Here is a 20001-nt window from a genome sequence, read left to right as displayed (position 1 = left end):
TGGGCCCAAGTTCCCCCAGCTCAGGTGTCCTACCCCCCTACAATTCATATTTATTGTAACTGACAGAATTCCGTCAAGCCAATCTGATTTTAGTGACAGCTCATTTGACAGAGGGGTGGGGTCTAATGGCTGATTGTACCTATGAATAAAACAGTTCAGTTTGTCCATGTTAATTAATGGGACAAAACTACCAGTAAGCGTAGGTGTTCCACAAGGTTCAGGTCTAGGACCGATTCTGTTTTCTCTTCTTGCAATCGTTTTTACAAAACAGTTATGCTTTCATTATATGCTGATGACTCACTCTAATTCTTTATAGAATTCTTTCACCTACAAATGTGTGATGTTTTCTAACCCAAAGCAGAAACATGATGTTGTAATCATGTATTTAAAAAGGGTTATGGATTCAAAAAAACAAAACTTGTTGATTTAGTTTCACAGTTTGGGTATTTTTGCTTATTTATAGTTAACTTATTTCCTGTGGAAATATTGCTGATTTCATCAGTTTTTTTTAAATCATCCAAAAGAGAAAAAAGAGTCTAAAACAATTTTCTTATAAGTCCAAAACCTAATAAAAATAATTCATTTTCATTTTGTTGGGTCAGAGTGAACTATAATAATAGTAGAATAGAGTAGAATCCTTTTGCAGAGTAATAAGCGAGCTCGATGCCGCGCTTGACAGGTGCAGCTAAATGATCCCCCCGTTAATAATTGATCACTTTATTAACTAGATTTATTTCTATATTTTTTTAGTGTGAGATAAATACAATTGCCTTCATTTAGACAGTTTTACCTTTGTACTGGCAGACTTTCTGGATCCAGGATAGCGGGTTCACCTTCATGAGAGCATAAGGAATACTGATGACATGCATCATGTTCATCACACTCTGGGGAGCAAGGAGAAAAACACAAATTTGATTTTCTTTTTTGTACAGAACAAAGGTGAAATGAACATGAGCAGCTCGTTTAAAAGATTTAAAGAGACAGAAACCTGGCTCCAAAGTTTCAGTTTTGAACATGACAAACGTTTACTTTGACGTCCACAGCTGTTCACCTGCTACTTTTCAACTTAAATCAGACGGAGGTCTTACTCTGAATTTGAGAGAAAAGTGGAAGCACTAAGATCACTGTTTCATCAGAAGCTGCTAAACTCAATGAAAGGTTTTACCTCCTGGTTTTTGCCTTTGCTGAAAGTATCTGTTGTCTCCTTATGTCAGAACTTTTATAAGAAAGCTCAACTTGCTGGAATACTTCCAGTGTTTTATGTTCTTACAGGTAATATCAAGATATATGTGAAATGTGTAGAATATTGTTATTTTTTGTTGGGAATGAAGGTATTTTTTAGGGTTAAAGGTCAAATTTAGGATAAAACCATACTTTTTTTTGAAAGTTTGAAACATCTGGATTATTACCCTGTAAGTTACAAAACTGACACTTTATTGTGTTCAGTTTAACTAAACAACTTGTTTGCGTTTTTTGTGTATTTTTTAACACCACAGTTTCATTTGCAAAACATCCTAAAGGTTTTACTCTCTATGTCTTTTTAAATGTGAGCAACAAAAGAATCTAGAAGTGGAAACATGTCTTTAAATATACAATATGTGTTGGTTTTCACCTTAAAATGAGCAAAGTACTGTATATGAATTAGGAGTGTATGGAAAAATCATTTCAGCGATATATTGCAATATTTCATTTGGCAATACTTGTATCGATTTAAAGGGGCCTGTGAGGGAGAGGCCTCCCCTCACCATACTTAAGTTCAGGTGCTCTTGTACATCTTTTACACATGTCATTTATTTAGTGTTTTGTTTACAAATCCTTTTCTTCTTTGAGCTCACTTCCTGTAGGTGTGGCTGTGAGTGCACGCATGGCTGCATCCAGGAGACCCAGCTGAGAATGACTGCTGTGCTGATCTCTGAGCTGAACCAAGTGGACTCCAGGGGGGGATGGATATTTGTTCCATTTGTCTAATTTCTGTTCTGTTATTTTGTTATGTGTAGTTAAGTTAAAATGTGTTAAATTTAAAGTGCAAGAGTAACTTGTGTCCTTTTAACTCTTCTGGGAATGTAAGTTTAGGTGGGAGGTTTTTTATGACTTCATTTGGGTCTGGTTTAGTCTTCCACTATTTAAGAGGGTGTTTTCTTGTTTGATGAGGTTTTGCTGGTTGAGGGTCATGTCCTCTGTAAGTCCTCTGTTTTTCTTGAAAGAAAAAAAAAAGAAAATATTAAAGCAGAATTCTGGCCATTTCTGAATATGCCTCATCCTTGTCAAGACTACAGCTCCTCTCACACGCTGACGTACTGAGATCCAGCTTGGAAAGGAGACTCCATGACCAGAAACTCTACAGGACCATACCATGAAAAACCAACTTTTTGAGCTTTTAATTGTATTACACTGTTCATTCCTCACTATAAAGAACCCCAAAGTGGTATTTTGATGCATTCACGCATTTAAGAGTAATCCTCTAAAAACCTGCTCTCTCAACAGCACCCCCTCCCATACCCATGAAACAAGCAGATCATCACGATCTGATGTCACAGAGTGAGACCGCCCCTTTCAGGAAGAGTCTGCTCTGACAGCTCCGCCCCCAGTCTAACACCAGCACTGAAAATCGATGGCGCTGGAGCGTCGGGCCCATACCTGGACCGCTAGCTCCACAGAGCTGGTGATGATCAGCAAAAACTTTCATTTTAGATGCAGAATACTGTATACCTTCCAGTTGTGTCCTGTCTTCAATAAAGACTTTAGACGCGGGGCTCTGTGATCACCACCTAGTGGTCAAACTGAAACGCCCTCCAGGAGAGGCTGAACAATTGTTGGAGCATCTCCGTTTGAGAATCCATGAAACACTGTATGCTATTAACAATCGCATTATAATTTCACAAATACATTTTCTAGTATGTGAACTGTATCAGATTAATATGAATATCTTAAAACATTTAGAGATTACTAAGGTACAAATGTTTCTAAATGTTGCTGTCGTATAAAAATGCAGATTGTGGTGCCAAGTAATGCAGTAAAAACAAGTGAAGTAATGCAGCTGCGCAGCGGGTCATATACGGAGCCTCAGCTTAAACAAATTAGTGAGAAATTCTCCTGGTATAGTGTTGTCGCGATACGTATCCTATAGTGAGACACATCTCAGAACGTATTGCATCACCAGTCTCTGGCCAATACACACTCTTGATTTGAATTCAGTTTACTAAAATTGTTTTTAGTACAAAACTTTTTTTTCTTTTTCAAACTTCCTAAAATAAAAAATAAACGTTTGAATTGATTTTATTTAAAATGTAACTAATAGTAGTTTTAAAATAAATGGTTTATTATTAATTGTCAATAAAATATCAGTGGACAGAATCAATTGTTAAACACTGAACTTCTATCAAATCCTTCTTTGGTAATAGTGGTGGTCATCGCCAGAGTTTAGTACCAGAAAATCTGAATTTTTAGGCGTTTTGTTCCTGCAGAGACAAACTCAGGAAATTATTTGTTCCTCTAAGACTTTTACAGCTCCTTCAAAAGTTCAAAGTTTAGGAGAACAAATAGAGAACGTATAGTGTCTGGAAGCTCCAGGTTTCCATAAAACTGCACCTTTGTCTTGGTTCGTTTGCAGAAGTTGTGTGTAAATGCAGTTTTATATGCTCAATCATGTTTATTTTCTTTCTTTATATCTAGCTTTGTTCTTGTTGCTTCCTTTTGGGGCTTTAGTCTGTTTTTCTGGATGTTAGACTACATTGCTATAAATTTCTTTCAGAAGAAAAGAAATGTGTTGAATTGAACAATTCTGTGAGTCTTCCAGGCGTAAACAGTAGGGTTTTTATTTTCTTACCGTCTGGACGGCGTGCCACAAGCCCACATCCTTCTTGAAATCTAGAACATTCACTATGATCTCAGCTGAAAACAGAGAGGACAAACAGCAGGCGGGTGATGTTCATGACATGTTCCAGTCTGGAACCCAGCGTGGGGACGGACTTACCTTCTGAGTAGGAGCAGGACTGTGTGAGGCTCTGGCAGTGCGTGAGCATGGCAATCCTCGTCACCGTCACACCAAGCACGCCGCCGTCTTTACACGTTTTATACTGCGCAGAAAAAAACACCGACAGTCTTTGGTTGCTGTTCATTTAAAAAAGAAATCCCATTCATTCTCATAGGAAAATTACAGCTATGGACTTAAAATAAAATATGAAGGAGAAAATTCTGCAATTGTTGGGTCCCTAAAAAGCTACAGGATAATGTAAATAAATATACATCAATAATAAGGCTGTTTCAGTAAAAATGAAGCCGGGATATTGGGATGTTTAGTCAATATTAGACACGTATACCTAAAAGTTTCACGTTTTCAATTTCTTAAACCAAAAATATATTACCATAAGCTGTTATACTAAACAATAAAAACAATCAGAAATGTTTTTGTTTCACAGTTTTAGGTGAAAGCACATCTTGCTATACAAACATTTACCTGTCAGAGAGCTCTGACAGTTGTTGTTAGATGTTGTCATAGCAACATTAGGAGTTAAAATAGTATCTGTCTGCACCTCACTTTATCTAAAAATAAGATGTCATGTGTGGAAAGAGTGATCAGACTTTTTATTGCACTGTGACCCATCTTCTAATATAAATAAACATTTTCATTTATTTCCACAGAATGAAGGTTGGTGGTGATTTCCTCTCTCACTCCTTGATTATTTCTTTTGTATTTCCTCCTTGTTAATCCAAAATGCAATCATGGAGGCTCTTTACTTTGCTGCAATTGTGCTTATCCCCTTGTTAGCGGAAATCAAATCGATCCCCCTGGATGATAGCATTGACCAGCAGCCGGCTGAAGAGCGGTCAAACATCCTCTGAGCCGCGCCGTGAGTCGACTCCGAAACAGCAGCATTGATTTCATGCCTGAAGGCACAGAGCCGGAAATGCTCTGCTGTCCTGCAGCGGATTAGATCCAGCGTCTCGGCGTGCGTTACCTCGATGTAGGCCGTGTCCTGAGTGGCATCCTTGATGTACGGGAACCAGTCTCTGGGCGGTTTGGAGAGGTGTTTGGACTCAGTGACAAACCACAGCACCTTTGGCCAGCCTGACGCACAACAACACAACAAACACCAACAAAAGGATCAGAAACAGAGAGATTCCCAGGAAACTTTCCACTCAGTCCTGGTCCTTGGTGATCTAGAACATAGGTTCACACCATCATTTTATTGAGTAGATAAACAAACTATGTAAATAAATAAAAAATCTTTTTTTAAAAATAGACGTTTATAGGTATTTTTCCATTTAGTCAGGAACAGATAAAACCGAGATACTATTTGATTTAAATTTTGTTTTTTATTTCTTGTTTGAAAAGAAGCTTTTACTTTGAAAGTACAAATGAATTAAGAAAGGTGAAGGGTTCACGACCTTTATTTTCCTCCCCTAGACTAGGGTCACTTCCTCTTTTGTCTTGCAGCCTTAGACAGTTTTAATGAAACAATGAGGGTCCAACAGACCCACACAGAAGTGCAGCTATCTGAACTCCTGCTGCTGTTTATTTAAAGGCTCAGGCCAGTCAGAGAAGAGGGAGAGGGAGGTTCGACGTGAAAGTACAGCACTGAAGAAAAGACAAAACTGGAGTCTCTGAGGAGGCAAGTAACTGGAAAACCGTCTTCCTAGCAAAACCATTTTGAAAAATTGTCACTTATGTACAGCAGACACCTTTCCTGTTTGTGTATGCATAGATTGTGATTATATCAAGAAGGAATTATTTTCATGTCTGATTATGTGTGGGATTATTTCTAAATAACCCACAAAAAAATTCTAAACATTTTTTTCAACGGGCATGCAACAGTTTTTAGGGAAGATTTATTAGACAACATTGGGTAAGTAAGGGTGAAGCTTCATTTAAAGCATTTGTCAAATAAAAAGTGTGCGGAAGTGTGTGGAAATGAGGAAATTAGCCAATCAGAGCAGTGTGTGGGCGTAACCTGCATACCCCACGCATGCAGCATTAGAGCACACTGAGTAAGGAGAGTGAAGTAATGGAACCATGCTACAGTATCACCTGTATGTCACAAGTTTGTGTAACTTAAAGCTAATTCATAATACACTTCAGACACACAACGGTGGTACGCTCCACATTTATGACGTCTCTTCAGGTGGCTGTATGAACCTCAAGGAAAGTACAAGAAATTCCAACACTCCCCTTAAGATGAGGTCACTTCTGTTTATGACCCTCCATCGGCCTGGACAATCCCCAAACCTGCAGCACCCGAACGGGTTGATGCGACTAGTGCTAGAATGTTTACAGCAGCCTCGTCACAAGAGCAGAGCCGGCCTAAGTGAAAAGACACCCCCCCCCCACAAACACACACACCTGGCTTAGACAGCAGGAGTGGAACATAAGGAGGGGTGCCGCACCAGGCAAGGTTAAACATTCTGTCAAACTTAAGAGTTATTTCATTATTTTCTTAAATGATTACTTTTTTATTTTTACATGAAATGAGTGGCATCCCCTCCATCAGATGGAGTCCCGGCCCCGAACGCAGGTTCCAGCAGCTACTTTCATCGAAAGTCTCTGTAAATGTGCGATTTGGACTTCTGCGTTCAAATCTCTTGCGTTTCTGCATCGATACGTTCATTTTTAAGTCTATGTACAAAATGTGCTGCCACTGAACGCCAGAGATAAATGAGTTTGACCAAACAGGGACTCAAATTTGGTGGTGGCATTTCTTTTAATTCATGGAAGTATCAACCATTTAAAAATTGGTCATGAAGGAGAAATGATTAATTGTGGTTTGTGTCTGACTGGAATTCTATGACACCAAGTCTTTTGTGTATCAGAATAGAGATGTGAAAGAAAACGTCTGGAGCGAGATTTGCACTGCTGCGACATTTGGACAAGCCTCTTAACTGTAGGTACATGCGGTAGTATCGGCTAGAGGCATTCCAGTGTAAACACCAGATGCTAAACATGCATTCAAGTTCCTGCGTTCTTGAATGCGCGACACATCCCCGCTGTGAACCTTGCATACGACTTTAGATGAAAGAATCAGCCTCTTCTCTTCTGCAGTGATATCTGGTGTTCTTGGTTATGTAAAAGCATGTAGGGATCACGGAGGGTCTGAAGACTGGTGATGTGAAGGCTGCTGATGTCTGAAGAAATGTTGCAACGAAGCAATCAACCTCGTCAATGAGATGAGCCTAAATCCTGCTGATCGATATGAGGAGCACTTCACTTGAATGAGCCGCGCACACAGCTCCCAAACCCCACGCTGAGCCAGCAGCCCCAAATCCGGCTGCATCACGCTGCTATTTATACATCCATTACTGAAGAGCAAACAGCCTCTTCCACTGGAGACCCTCTCGTTCTCTCTGTTCTTCATCCATCATGCTCATGTGAATTGTCGGTTGTTTTTCCATCGATTTGCCTCACTGACTCCCTCTGTCCTGCTCTCTGTCTTCTAAGTCTGATTCCCTCAGTTTCTGTTTTCACCCCTCTGGAAAGACGTGAACACATTCCAGCATCCCTAAAGTCATGGTGGTTTTCGTTGGTGAAAAAAACACCAATTCTGCTCTGATGGATCCTTATTAAAGCGTCAGGTTTGACTGCAACATCAATTCTACACCATTATCAGAAGTCTTTATGACTCACTTATGTCTGAGTTCTTTTTATTTGTGCCATGAATTAATATTTCATGATGTTTAACTGTAGCAGCCTCGGTGGTCTGCAACTTCCCATAATCTCAATTAGAGCCAATCAAATGGATCATACGTCTGCCCTGTAACACAAGCATCTCTCTCTCCTCTGCTCTTCATTCTTTACACAGACGACTGCAGGTCAACCCATCAGAACTGTCACATTGTTAAGTTTGCTGATGACACTGTCCTCCTGTCACTGTCTTCTGACCAATCACAGCACCACAGCTCAGCCATACAGGACTTCATGGAGTGGTGCGAAAACTCTCACCTGGAGCTCAACATCAACAAAACAAAAGAGATGATAGTGACCTTCTCCCCCAGACAGAAACAATTGGCTGAGTCAGCCCCCACCATCCTTCATAGAGAGCCTGTAGAACTTGTCAGCGAGTACAAATACCTGGGAACCATCTTTGATGACCTGCTGAGGTTCTCCTCCAACACGGAGGCTATCTTAGCAAAGTGCAGTCAGAGACAATACCTCCTGAGGAAATTAAAATCATTTGGAACAAGCAGTGACATCCTGACCAGATTTTACTACGCCTTTATTGAAAATGTAATTACCTTCTCATTCATCTGCTGGTTCCACTCGCTATCAGTACAGAACAAAAACCGTCTCACACATGTTGTTAAAGTCTGCTCAAAAATCATTGAGCAGCCAATCAGACCTCTTGTTACCCTGTGTGATCAACAGACAACAAAGAAAGCCAACGAAATCCTTCAAGACCCCTCCCATGTCATGCATCAAGAGTTGGAATGGGTCCCCTCACATCGCAGGCTTCGGATTCCTGGATGTAAAACACAGAGGAGGAAGAGCACCTTCATACCAAGAGGAGTCCAGCTACTTAACGCTGACTTACAATCCAGCTAATCAATGCAATTAAACTAAATTATCACAAACACACTACGTCACTTTATGTCATCTCGTGTATATATATATATATATATATATAGATATATATATATATATATACATGCATATATATTCACAATTCTATTTATGTGCAATATTTTTATACCATCTTCTTGTATATATTGTCTCTTTTATCCAATGTCAGACCTCTCCTGTATTAAGGAATCAAAGGATTGTACAGTTTTTCTCCCCTTATTGTTATTATTATTTTTATTTCTCTTTATACTCCTGTGTCATGTGTAACTTGTATGTTGATTGAAGGCACTCTCTGCATTAAAAAACAGAATTGCCCCTCGGGGATAAATAAAGTTGTTTGAACTTGAACTTGAACTTGAACTTGAACTTAACCTGGAGTGCTTTGCTTTGACTTGTCATTCTACGAATGTTTTCTGACATCCATGTCATGACCAGACCTCATGTACAGTAAATGCTGCAGCTGATGAAACGTTTTTGTTCTTTTACACCAGACACGAGATGCAGCAATGACCACTGCAGCAGCATAACAACCATCAGGACATTTGACAGCACCAGGGTGCACACAGGCTGACCTTTGAACTGCTGGACCTCCCCGGTGGGGCTCTTCGGCAGGCCTTTGAGGCAGGCGTCACTGGTCAGGGCCACGGTGACTCCACAGCTCCCCAGCAGAAAGCCGATCTGCTGGCTGCCGGCGTCCTGCAGACAAACACCAGGGTTCTGATCAATGAACACAGATCCTGAGGGTTCTGTTTGGCCCATCTCTTTCTCGCAGCTGGAAGAATTTAGCATAAAAACACCTTAATAAGTAGGACAGATTTATTAAACGGATATTTCACAGCAGAGATAAGAGTGACTGTTTCTGCAGGGGAGATCTTAAAAGAACAAAACCTTCCTCCATATTAGTAAAACATCCAAGAACTGGCAAGTGACCTGCTGGTTTAAAAAATTTAAAAGTCAGTTTTTTACTGGAAATCGGAAAATATGTGGGGAAAATGAGCCTAATAGTAGTTAAAAAAAACCCCATTAAGTTGTTCTGCAGCTGAGGATAAGACGTTACCTGTCAGTCCAAAGACCAACTACCAAACTGTTTTTGTCATAGATAATAAATCTGACTAGAGCTAATTAAAACAAAAGTTTGGAACCAAACTTGAAACTGGAACTAAAATGTTAACTTCTGTTTACATTGGAGTGAATGCAGACTAACATGTTTGATGGCATCTTATGTAAACTGCACCCACTGCTTTTGGTTCAAATCCCAGCCCCCTGTGGGTTTCCTCTGGGCACTGAGGCTGCCTCCCACACTCAAAGAACATGTTTTTTAATTAAAATTGTTGTGAATCAGGAGCAGATGAAAAAAAAGAGCTTTTTTGTGACGTGCGGAATTAAGCGGATACCGTGGCGGTATCCCCAAAAGGGATACAGTGGGTTCTTAAGATGAAGGATGAAAGATATTTATTAAGCTAAATGACTAGACCTAAGCTAACTTGGCATGACACCAACCTTTAATCCCAAATACTGAAAAAAAAAATCCAACATTAATATCTAATAGATTTTAGAAACAGATGCTTTGGAAAGTTCACTGTGATATAAAGATTCAGACAATCTATTACAACTTTATAGCTAAAATTAAAAATGTCCAGTCCGTGTACTGCTGTGTACTACAGTGTACCGCTGTGTACTGTTGTGTACAAAGTGTATCGCTGTGTACTACTGTGTACTGCTGTGTACCACTGTGTACCGCTGTGTACCACTGTGTACTGCTGTGTACTGCTGTGTACTACTGTGTACTGCTGTGTACCCCTGTGTACCGCTGTGTACCACTGTGTACTGCTGTGTACCGCTGTGTACTGCTGTGTACCGCTGTGTACTGTTGTGTACCATAGTGTACCGCTGTGTACTACTGTGTACTGCTGTGTACCTCTGTGCACCGCTGTGTACCACTGTGTACTGCTGTGTACCGCTGTGTACCGCTGTGTACCACTGTGTACTGCTGTGTACCCCTGTGTACCACTGTGTACCTCTGTGTACCGCTGTGTACCGCTGTGTACTACTGTGTACTGCTGTGTACCCCTGTGTACCGCTGTGTACTGCTGTGTACCGTTGTGTACTGCTGTGTACCGTTGTGTACCGCTGTGTACTGCTGTGTACCGCTGTGTACTGTTCAATTCAATTCAATTCAATTTAATTTTATTTATATAGCCCAATATCACAAATTCAATTTGCCTCATTGGGCTTCATGCCTGTATGCTGTGTACCGCTGTGTACCCCTGTGTACCGCTGTGTACCACAGTGTACCGCTGTGTACCACTGTGTACCACTGTGTACTGCTGTGTACTAAAGCAAGAATATAAACATGGTGAAGTGAGACTTTCTGGAAGTTTTTATAAAACTTGCCAAGTCTGAGGATACCTAGAGGCTAACGAGAATAGCAGAGAAGATACTGTATTTAAATTAGAAGGGACAAGAATGCACTAAACTTTGATTATTTTAACATACAAAGCTCACATTGGTTAAACAGGTAACTGTGTGAATTTTAATGGTTTAAAGGCAGATAGCTCATTAAACTTTCTGTTGACCTACATTTGTAGTTTTACACGTGTAAAACATCTTAGTTTGTGACTTGCTAAATGTACAGAATGAATTATTTACAAAGCTGCGAGTTGGAGGCGACTCACGTCTGTCTCAGTGAAATCTCCCAGAGGACATGACAGTGCAGATTTACAGGCTTTCCAAACCATGACTCAGTCATCCTCACAGCAGCAGCAGGGGCAGAGATGTCTCCAGAGTCGCTCGGTTCTGATTACATGGCAGCAAAACTCTGTGCCCTCTGAGTCGTACCACAATGTGACTTCTGATGACTCATATTTTAGCTTCAAAAACGCCCCCAGAGGCAGAGCTTTCCTCAGAACAGCGCTCTAATGCCCTCCTGTCAACTCTCAGTTTCTGAGGAAACTAAATAATCAGGAAAAACTGAACCGATTATCTCAGGACAATAAAATAAATCCTGCAGATCTTTTAGGAACAAAGATGAAGACGTTCAACAATCAAAATGCTTAAATAAGATAAATGACTTTGTATTAGCTTCATCACGTCATATTCTATGGATGGGTGGATGTCATTCTTTTCAGTAATATTACACAGTGCAGCTGTTTTTGCTGCATGACATTCCTCCAGTTCAGTCTCAGTCTCTCCATCACAGGGTTTGATCGAGAGGCAGGGGCCACCTTTAGATGGTTTTCTGTCCATCGCAGAAGAGTACAGAGCCAGCAATGCACGATCATAACAACATGTCAGGTCAATGTAGATCCACTAATCCGCCTTACATTGATGTTTCTGCACAGCTGGAGGAAACTGGAACAAGTCAAAGGTGCACATGGAAAACTAGGGATAGAAACACCCTTCAGACCTCAGCCCAAAGAGATTACATCTGGGTGTAAATAAAAAACAAGAATTCATCAAAATGGAACCAAATCAAACCATTGTCAATTTTCCTATCGAATACATTTTTTTTTTACTGATTTCAATTATTAGCTATGTAAGAATTCCTTTTTTAATGTTTTTTTTTATATAGATAGGAGGGCTACATTTCATTTACATGATTTTAATTTTAATGATTTATACCAAGAAGATATTTTAGATTCAACACTTTACATTTAAGATTGAGGTTTAGTGGACAGATTTACACTTGCAATAATTTTTATTGATGATGAACATAGAAATGTTTTAAAAACTCCTTTGAAAGCCTGGTTGGGTCTGATGAACACTCACCTTCCTGCTGAGCGGCACTTCTATTGGCACAGGGACGACCTCCGCCAGCAGGCAGCCATAAAAAGCCGTCATGAAAGCACCAGGGTCGTTGTTTGGGAAGACCAGCGCCACCTAAAGAGGAAATTAAAATATGCTTTAATCCTGAACCTCATAGAAGGATTTCACTTTTCTTCAGAGGAAAAAGAACGTGGAAAGACTGTGTCTGTGGGCTTAAGTGGGTCTTATCAAAAATATAAAAAAGCTGAATGGAATCTCTGCATCTGTTATCTTTCTTCACTTTCAGTTTTTGTCCTCTGCATTAATATCTTGCAAGCTGTGGTTATTCCTTTTTAAGAAATATGCATTAAAATCAAAGTGTGACTTTGAGTAAACTTAAATGATTTATGCAGCTTTTCTTCTTCCACGCACACATAAGCAAATGTAGGACATGAGGAAGTGTATCGAGGGCTGACATGAAAGCATCAGTCTCCGTCACAGCAGCTCCAGACTCACACAGGGTCATTGTTCTGATCAGATTTACAGACCATCAGTGGAGCATCAGCGAGGGAGTGTAATGAGGACGGCACTAAGAGCTGAGTGGAGCTGAATGAATGAGTGCTGTGTAATGATGCTTTAGCAGCTCTAATATTGACATGAGGATAGAATGGAGGCGATCATGTTTCATCTGTGCAGAGCTAAAGTTCTGCATCAGCTTATTAGTGCTGGACGGTAAGACTACAGTTTGAGTGATGGACCGTTTTTGGTTGAATGCTCAAGGAAAGATATTCTACAGCCAGATGGCTTCAAGGTTCATCAACCTTTTAATGAAGAACGGTTTAAGCATTTCCTGTAATCTGACTCTGTAGAAGCAGAAGAAGAAGTTGACATCCAGGAAACCAGCTCTGCTGACCTCGACTGACGGAAAGAGTTAACGGCAGGAGGTCACAGGAAACGTTACTTTCAGCAGAGCCAACTGGAATGCTTTTATTGATATCTCCAGAAACAGCTCAAGTCCATTAGATTTTTACAAAAAGTACTGTAAGTGTTTATCATAAAAATGTGCCACAAGTGGACAGATGATCTCTGACATACCAGCTGGACTCTACACAGTGAAAGTAAAGCCTCTAGTGGGCCAAGGACTCTGGCTGGAGTAGACTCTGTCCACATGTATCAACATGTAATGGTCACACTCTCTCACCTCCAGCTCATCACGTATTGACGTTTGGTTAAAGATCCCTCCACATCAAAAATTTACATTTTGGGTGTCCAGAACTCGTTGTTTTTGACCTGCTGGCTGTTCATAAAATCAAGGGTCCACAACCTTCGGTATGCAGTACCAGACCTGGTACCGGACGCAGTACCACACGCAGACTGGTCCTAAGAACATGGACGGTACTGGTACCCTAACCTGGAACCGGTACCCTAAACCAGTACCATTACTCTAACCCAGCACCAGACACGGTACTGGTACCGTGTCTGTCACGGTACCAGATCTGAGCCGGTACCAGGTGCAATACTGGATGCAAACCGGGCTGAGATGCGAACTTGTACCGAGTTAGGCTTAGACTACTGGTGCGCTTTGTGTCCTGGTAGTGGACCGGTTCTGGTTTGTGGCCCGTGGGTTGGGGACACCTGATTTAATGGGTTTCATGATCTATTCTTGTATGTGAATTTGCTTATAAATAGTTTTAAGCCTGTTGGTGGAAAATACAAAAATAAATACATTAATAAATATGTTTGCTAGTGAACAATGTTTAAAGACTTGAATACAAATGTATTTCTGGTTTCCTGAGAGTTTAATGAGCACCAAACGTTCTGTTTGATCACAAATATTGTTGCAACTTCATGAAGCTTCAGTTTATGATTGAAACGTATCCTTAAGGGTCACAAAGATAATGAATGATGCATATTTTCCATCATCTGGTTCATGAAAACTTTCAACATAGTTTGGTCCGATGAATATTAAAAAAATAATTTTGGGAATAGCTCATTTTGTGAAAAGAAACATGTAATTTCTTGTAGTTTACACTGTAAACGATCAAATTCTTTGTCAAAGTTTAATCAAACATGAACATTTATTATAGGTTGGAACAGGATTTGAGGTCTGGCAGAATTTCAGGCACTAACACTGTAAATCCAGAAGTTAACATCTCTAGTATTTTTTGGAAGGTCATTGAAGTGAACGACTGTTTCCCAAGGGATTTTGAATTTAATGTTTCAGACTTGGTCTGGGAAGAGCACCTCTATGTCTCAGAAAAATGACAAAGTTCTGATTCTTTGGTTTTGCGTTTATATCATTATTCATGTGCTGAATGAAATATTGATTATCAATAAAATGCAGAAACAATTCAAGAAAACTAAAACATCACAGAGGTAAACAGGTGGCAGGTGGGGGAATCACAATCAGAGTTGTGGATGTAAAACAACATTTAAGGGTTTAATGTTTTTCTTTCTTGCACCTCTGAAACTGAACAAAACTAACAAATAAAAAGCAAAAATAAACAGCTCTTATAAACGTTCCTGCCAGCCTGTTTTCCTGAAATTGTTCAAATCCTGTTCCCACATTTGCGAGAGGAAGAAAAACTAAACACAAAATAAGTCTTCCATGTTTTCTTAATGTCTTTGGTTTCTTCTCCGGGTTATTAAATCTCACCGGCTCTCAGAACAATCTCTAAAAAACCCCATTCCTGCATGAAACAAGAGACGCCGTCATGATTTTGATGTTTAGCCCATTGCAGCTCCAGAAAAACACAAGTCTGTAATTTTTCCTTGGCGAGTGGATAAAGGAAGTCATAAATAAAACATCCACCCTGCTGGCATCAGCCTCTGGCTTTCAGTCAAGCTGTGACTGTGTGTGCAGACCGACAGGAAGTCGAGTTTGAAATAAGGTTGAAAGAAAAGGAACCGAAACACAAATGGAAGAAGAAATGAGCAGCGTTTATGGAACGGTTTTCCTCACTGTAGTCTGATCATCTGGTCATATGTGGAGGTGTGTGACCGGGGTAGAATGATGGACAATGTATGGGATCATTTCAAGAAAAGAGAAACGTTTATATGGCCAGGTAAGGACATGTTTGCTAGCCATTTCTTGCTGCTGATTAACCCTGTAAAGCCCACTACATCAAATAACTGATTGACAATAACTGGAATTGAAGTGTTTTCTGAACCCTTTGATCAAATCCACAGAAAAACATGTCAATTCCGACATCATTTTTTTAATGAGATGTTAATAGTATTGATTATGAGAGTGGCTGGGTGGCTCAGTGGGCTAGGTGAAGGGCTGACACGCAGGAGCCCTGGGTTCGATTCCCCAGGATGTCCACTGATCCCCACCCAGATTGGGTCCTTAGACAAGACCCTTGATGCTGCTGCCTAACTGGGTCCCTGTGCCCCTCAAGTGCAGGGTTGTGTCAGGAAGGGCATCCGATGTAAAAACTCTGACGAATCACTGATGCGAAATAGTGGGTGTTGTTACACTGTGGTGACCCCGTAAGGGATAAGCTGAAAGTGAAAGAAGAAGAAGATAGTATTGATTATGACACGTTGGGTGATTTGGTAGGATTTTGTTAATAGTTTAACTTATCAACATGAGTGTTTATGAAAAAGGCACCTCATTTAGCCATTGTCTCAAATTTGATCCACACATTTTTAACATGGTGTAACTGTTTTAAAAAGAATAAATTATAAACGTAATTAGTATTCCATCAGCAAAGGGAGTAGCTATTTAAAAATGATCATAGTAATAGATCAATTAATTTTCATCATAAAGTTTTAAAACGTTTTCCCGCCTAAAATGTTTTTGAGATATCACGGAAGCCGCCATTTTGAAATGAGCATGAAAAGTCCTTCCACTACCCCGGGTGCAGGGGTGTCAAACTCAACCGCACAAGGGGCCAAAATTCAGAACACACTTTGGGTTGCGGGCCAAACAGGATAAACATTTATTGAACACTCTAAAAAATACATTTTTAAAACTTTAAAACGTTTAAAAATTTAACATAAATGTGAATAAAAACACAGGAATATTATTCCAGAATAAATCAACTCAAACCTTAAATAACTTTCAATATTTTACTCTCTATAAAACATATTTTGTCAAAATTATACAAGTTAGAAATGAGCACAAGATAACATCGGGTCATTAATAACAATAAAATAAAATGATCTGGAGGGCTGGATCCGGCCCCCGGGCCTTGACTTTGACCACAGAAATAATATATGACCTCTGACACATGAGCTCTAGTGGAATGATGATAAACTACAGAGCAGAAACATGGACCAAGTTATAGACAATGAGCTTTTTAAGAAAAGTTTGGATCATGCTAATGAGATAAGAGTCCCATTAATGTGTGTAGCAAACAGGATACAAATGGTTTTACAGGGGAAGTCTTGGAATTGAAAAGGGGGTTGGCTCACACAGGAGCTGTGGGTTTTCGGGTTGTCTGGACCTGTGGATGTTTGTAGAGTGGAGTGGCAGCATCTTAAAGGGAGTGCAGGTGTTTCTTGGAGTTCCCTTGAGGTTTGTATGGCTACCTCAAAGTAGATTACGAAAATGGAACGTACGACTGTTGTATGAGTGGTAAATGTATTGCTAATGATTTGTAAGGCTGCACTTATGATGTACGAGTGATGTCATGCAGTGTCTGTGCACCCACACAAACTACACTCTGTCTGATTTCCTAATTTTTAACAATCAGGCTGCACGTAAGGAACTTCATTCTTACTTTAATCTTACCTGTTGTATAAATGCTCTAGAACAGGGGTCACCAACCTTTTTGAAACTGCGGGCTACTGCATGGGTACCTAGTCATATGATGGGCTACCAGTTTGAAATAATAAATTTACTTAGTTTGCCTTTAGTTATTCATTATTAATAATAATAATGATACTTCTCTATGTGAAGACACTGATTTCTTAGCATAATTATCAATAATGACAACAAGCTAGGAAACAGATATCAATATTCAGAACTTTATTAATCTCAACAGATCTTGTCACATTTTGAGGTAATGACCAAATGAAATGTTTTTAACAAAATTATAACTTATTAATCAATTATTAAATAATTATTATTAATTAATTAATTATAGCTATTATCAGTGGATCTACGCTCCTCAAACGCTTTAATTCAGTCTAATGCACCCGTCCCTTTATTTTCCTTAAACCTCCGAACAGGTTGATTGACAGATCCCACAGCAGACAAGAATCTGCGCACGGTGCGTTCACTGAGCTCTGGACATAAGCGAATAGCCAGTCGGCCCAACTCAGTCCGCAACAAACTTTGTCATTTTAAAACAATCCGCAGCAAAACAAATCAGTTTTTCAGAGAAAATGTCGGCACTATTTTATCAATCGATTATATCCGGATCAGTGCCGGTGTTCTATGTTTTCTCTGATAAACTGCTTCATTTTACTGCCAATACCCGGGGCTCAGTGAACGCACCATGCAGAAACACTCAGCAGCCCTGGGTTCTGTTTCCATTATACATGAAACTTTAACCAAATTCTAGGAATTTCTAAAAAACAGTGTCGCAATGATACGGTTTCATAATAATTCGATAAAACACAAACCAACTCACGCGATAAGTCATTACAAACACGCCGATGTGTGTGTGTGTTTTTTTTTTTTTTTTTGATTTACTAAAAATGACCATTTGAGTGACGTCACAGCAGTGTGATGCGCATGCCGCGCTGGCTCGGGCAGCGTGTCCACTGACAGTCTCAGATGCAAGTCAGAAGCTTGTTCAGTGGTATGTAAAAGAATGTCCAGAACAAGTATTCAGGCTGCCAGCTGCAGAAGGTCGGCTACAGATGAAGCGATGAGGAAATCTTGGTTATTGATTTTACAGAGGAGATGCACGATCAGCTGTGACGCTGTTCTCTCGTGGCGCCCGCTGTGCTGTACTCAGACAGACACTTCAGAAGCATTTAATTAGAAAAAAGTCAATTTCCATTATAGTTCTGCGAAAAATATCCATATCTGTTTTAATACGCCCCCAAAACCAGCTCCTCTACGCGCAAAAACTATTTTTCGAAAAATGCAAATTTTTTTTATTAGTTTTTTTGTAATCTGTGTTTCCATTAAAGATAACTAATAATCAAATATTCTCTGTGTCTCCATGTGGGAAAGGGAGAAGGGGACGCCTCATTCTTTGTTATTAGCTGCGTTTCCGTTACACATTTGGGCAAAACTTTATGGAAATTCTAGGAATTAAAAAAAAAAAACAGTTTCGAAATGAATTATAATTTTGCGATAATGCACAAACCAACTAACGCGATAAGTCATTAAAAATGAACGAGAACAAGTTTTTTTTTTTTTATTCACTAAGGGAGCCTGTGGGTGACGTCACAGCTCTGTCTGGGGCGCGCGTGCAGCGCAGCTCGACTCAGAAAAGAGAGAAGTCTGTTCACTGGTTAAAAGAAAAAGCATTCTAACAAATAAGCATCTGGACCTTTTTTCTGCTTGAAAACACGACAAAATAAATTCAAGTTTCTGTCACGGCGCTCGCGCTCATAAGACTTCAGGCTCCAAGCTGCAAAAGTGCGTCTGTAGGTGAAGCGATGAGGAAAGGAGGAGGAGGAGCTGCGCGATTCTGTATGACACGCAATTTCTAAAGAGCTGTGACGCTGCGGGACCTCTTGGTGCCCCGGCTGTGCAGCGCTCAGATCAGACACTTCATACCGAGGAGCGCATTTATTTAGAGTCTTTGTTTTTTTTATTTAGAGTTAAGTCTTTCCATTACAGTTTTGCGAAAAATGTCTATTTCCTCCTCTAAGCGCAAAAACTTTTTTCGAAAAATGCCAGTTTTTTCAAAATTGTGGCGTTTCCATTATGAGAATTTATTATCCAAATTCCAATTTGCGAAATTTCAGAGTTAATGGAAATGCAACTATTGATTATCTCGTTAAGGAGAAAACGATTTAAAAAAAGAAAAGTGGGATAGGCCGTTTTTGGCTTCAGAAATAATGAACATCTGTTTTAAGATGTTTTAATTTTTAATTCTTTATAAAGGCAGGCGTGATGTAAACAAAATTGCATCACAATAAAATTACATTTTCGAGCAGCTCACAAGTGAGTTGTGCTATTTTTAGAAGAGACCTGCGGTCGACTTATGAGGTGCGACGTGTTGGTGACCCCTGCTCTAGAACCTGTCGCCCACAGTATTCATGAACACTCTGCTTTACGGGTTCCCCATGTGGTCTAGGACCTTGGTATTTTGTGAGGGCCACCTGTGTGCCCTGCACAGCTCTGCCCATTGTCCACCCGTAAAAGCAGTTACCTGGACCAGGTGTTTCAACTACGTAGTTGAAAACCCAATGGCTGTGGGTACAAAAGATGTTTAAATTTCTTTTTTTCTTTTTTGTTCTTTTCTTTTCTAAATAGAAAGGAAAGGAGAGAAGGAGGGTAGTGGTTGATGTTGTGTCTGTGTGTGTGTGTACTATTGATGGTGCAGTGGTGTGTGTGTAGTTTGGTGTGATGTGTGTGGATGAGAGCATGATGTTGTGTTCGATGTAACACACCAAGATGAATGTTTTTAAACTTTAACACCCAGCATGACAATGACAAAATATTTACTTTATGGGCTTGAGTTGGTTTGTTAATGATGACTTAAAAAAGGTGGCTTTTATGTGAATTTCCCAAACTATTATTTATTGCAGTTGGGCTCCATTGACCTACATTAAACAGTGTAAAAACACTCCGC

At 39.9% G+C, this 20001-nt stretch overlaps 2 protein-coding genes across 8 annotated transcripts in view; both read right to left on the bottom strand.

Annotated features, from left to right (window-relative positions):
* LOC112144307 (tripartite motif-containing protein 16-like) overlaps positions 1-20001 on the bottom strand; it is a gene marked incomplete in the record, with an annotated part of 1074856 nt that overhangs the window by 85752 nt on the left and 969103 nt on the right.
* LOC112144243 (disco-interacting protein 2 homolog C) overlaps positions 1-20001 on the bottom strand; it is a 279772-nt gene that overhangs the window by 29002 nt on the left and 230769 nt on the right. For all 7 annotated transcript variants that reach the window (XM_036216276.1, XM_024268647.2, XM_024268648.2 and 4 more), the window contains 6 exons: positions 12320-12430; positions 9124-9247; positions 4959-5068; positions 3974-4076; positions 3827-3891; positions 791-884 (listed from right to left, as the gene is read on the bottom strand). In XM_036216276.1, the coding sequence (XP_036072169.1) occupies positions 791-884; positions 3827-3891; positions 3974-4076; positions 4959-5068; positions 9124-9247; positions 12320-12430 (607 nt within the window). The remainder of the gene's footprint in view (positions 1-790; positions 885-3826; positions 3892-3973; positions 4077-4958; positions 5069-9123; positions 9248-12319; positions 12431-20001) is intronic.

The sequence above is a fragment of the Oryzias melastigma genome, linkage group LG17, assembly GCF_002922805.2.
Source record: "Oryzias melastigma strain HK-1 linkage group LG17, ASM292280v2, whole genome shotgun sequence".
NCBI classification, from domain to species: domain Eukaryota; kingdom Metazoa; phylum Chordata; class Actinopteri; order Beloniformes; family Adrianichthyidae; genus Oryzias; species Oryzias melastigma.
Note: the sequence above shows the minus strand (reverse complement) of the source record. Positions and strands in the feature narration are given on the sequence as shown.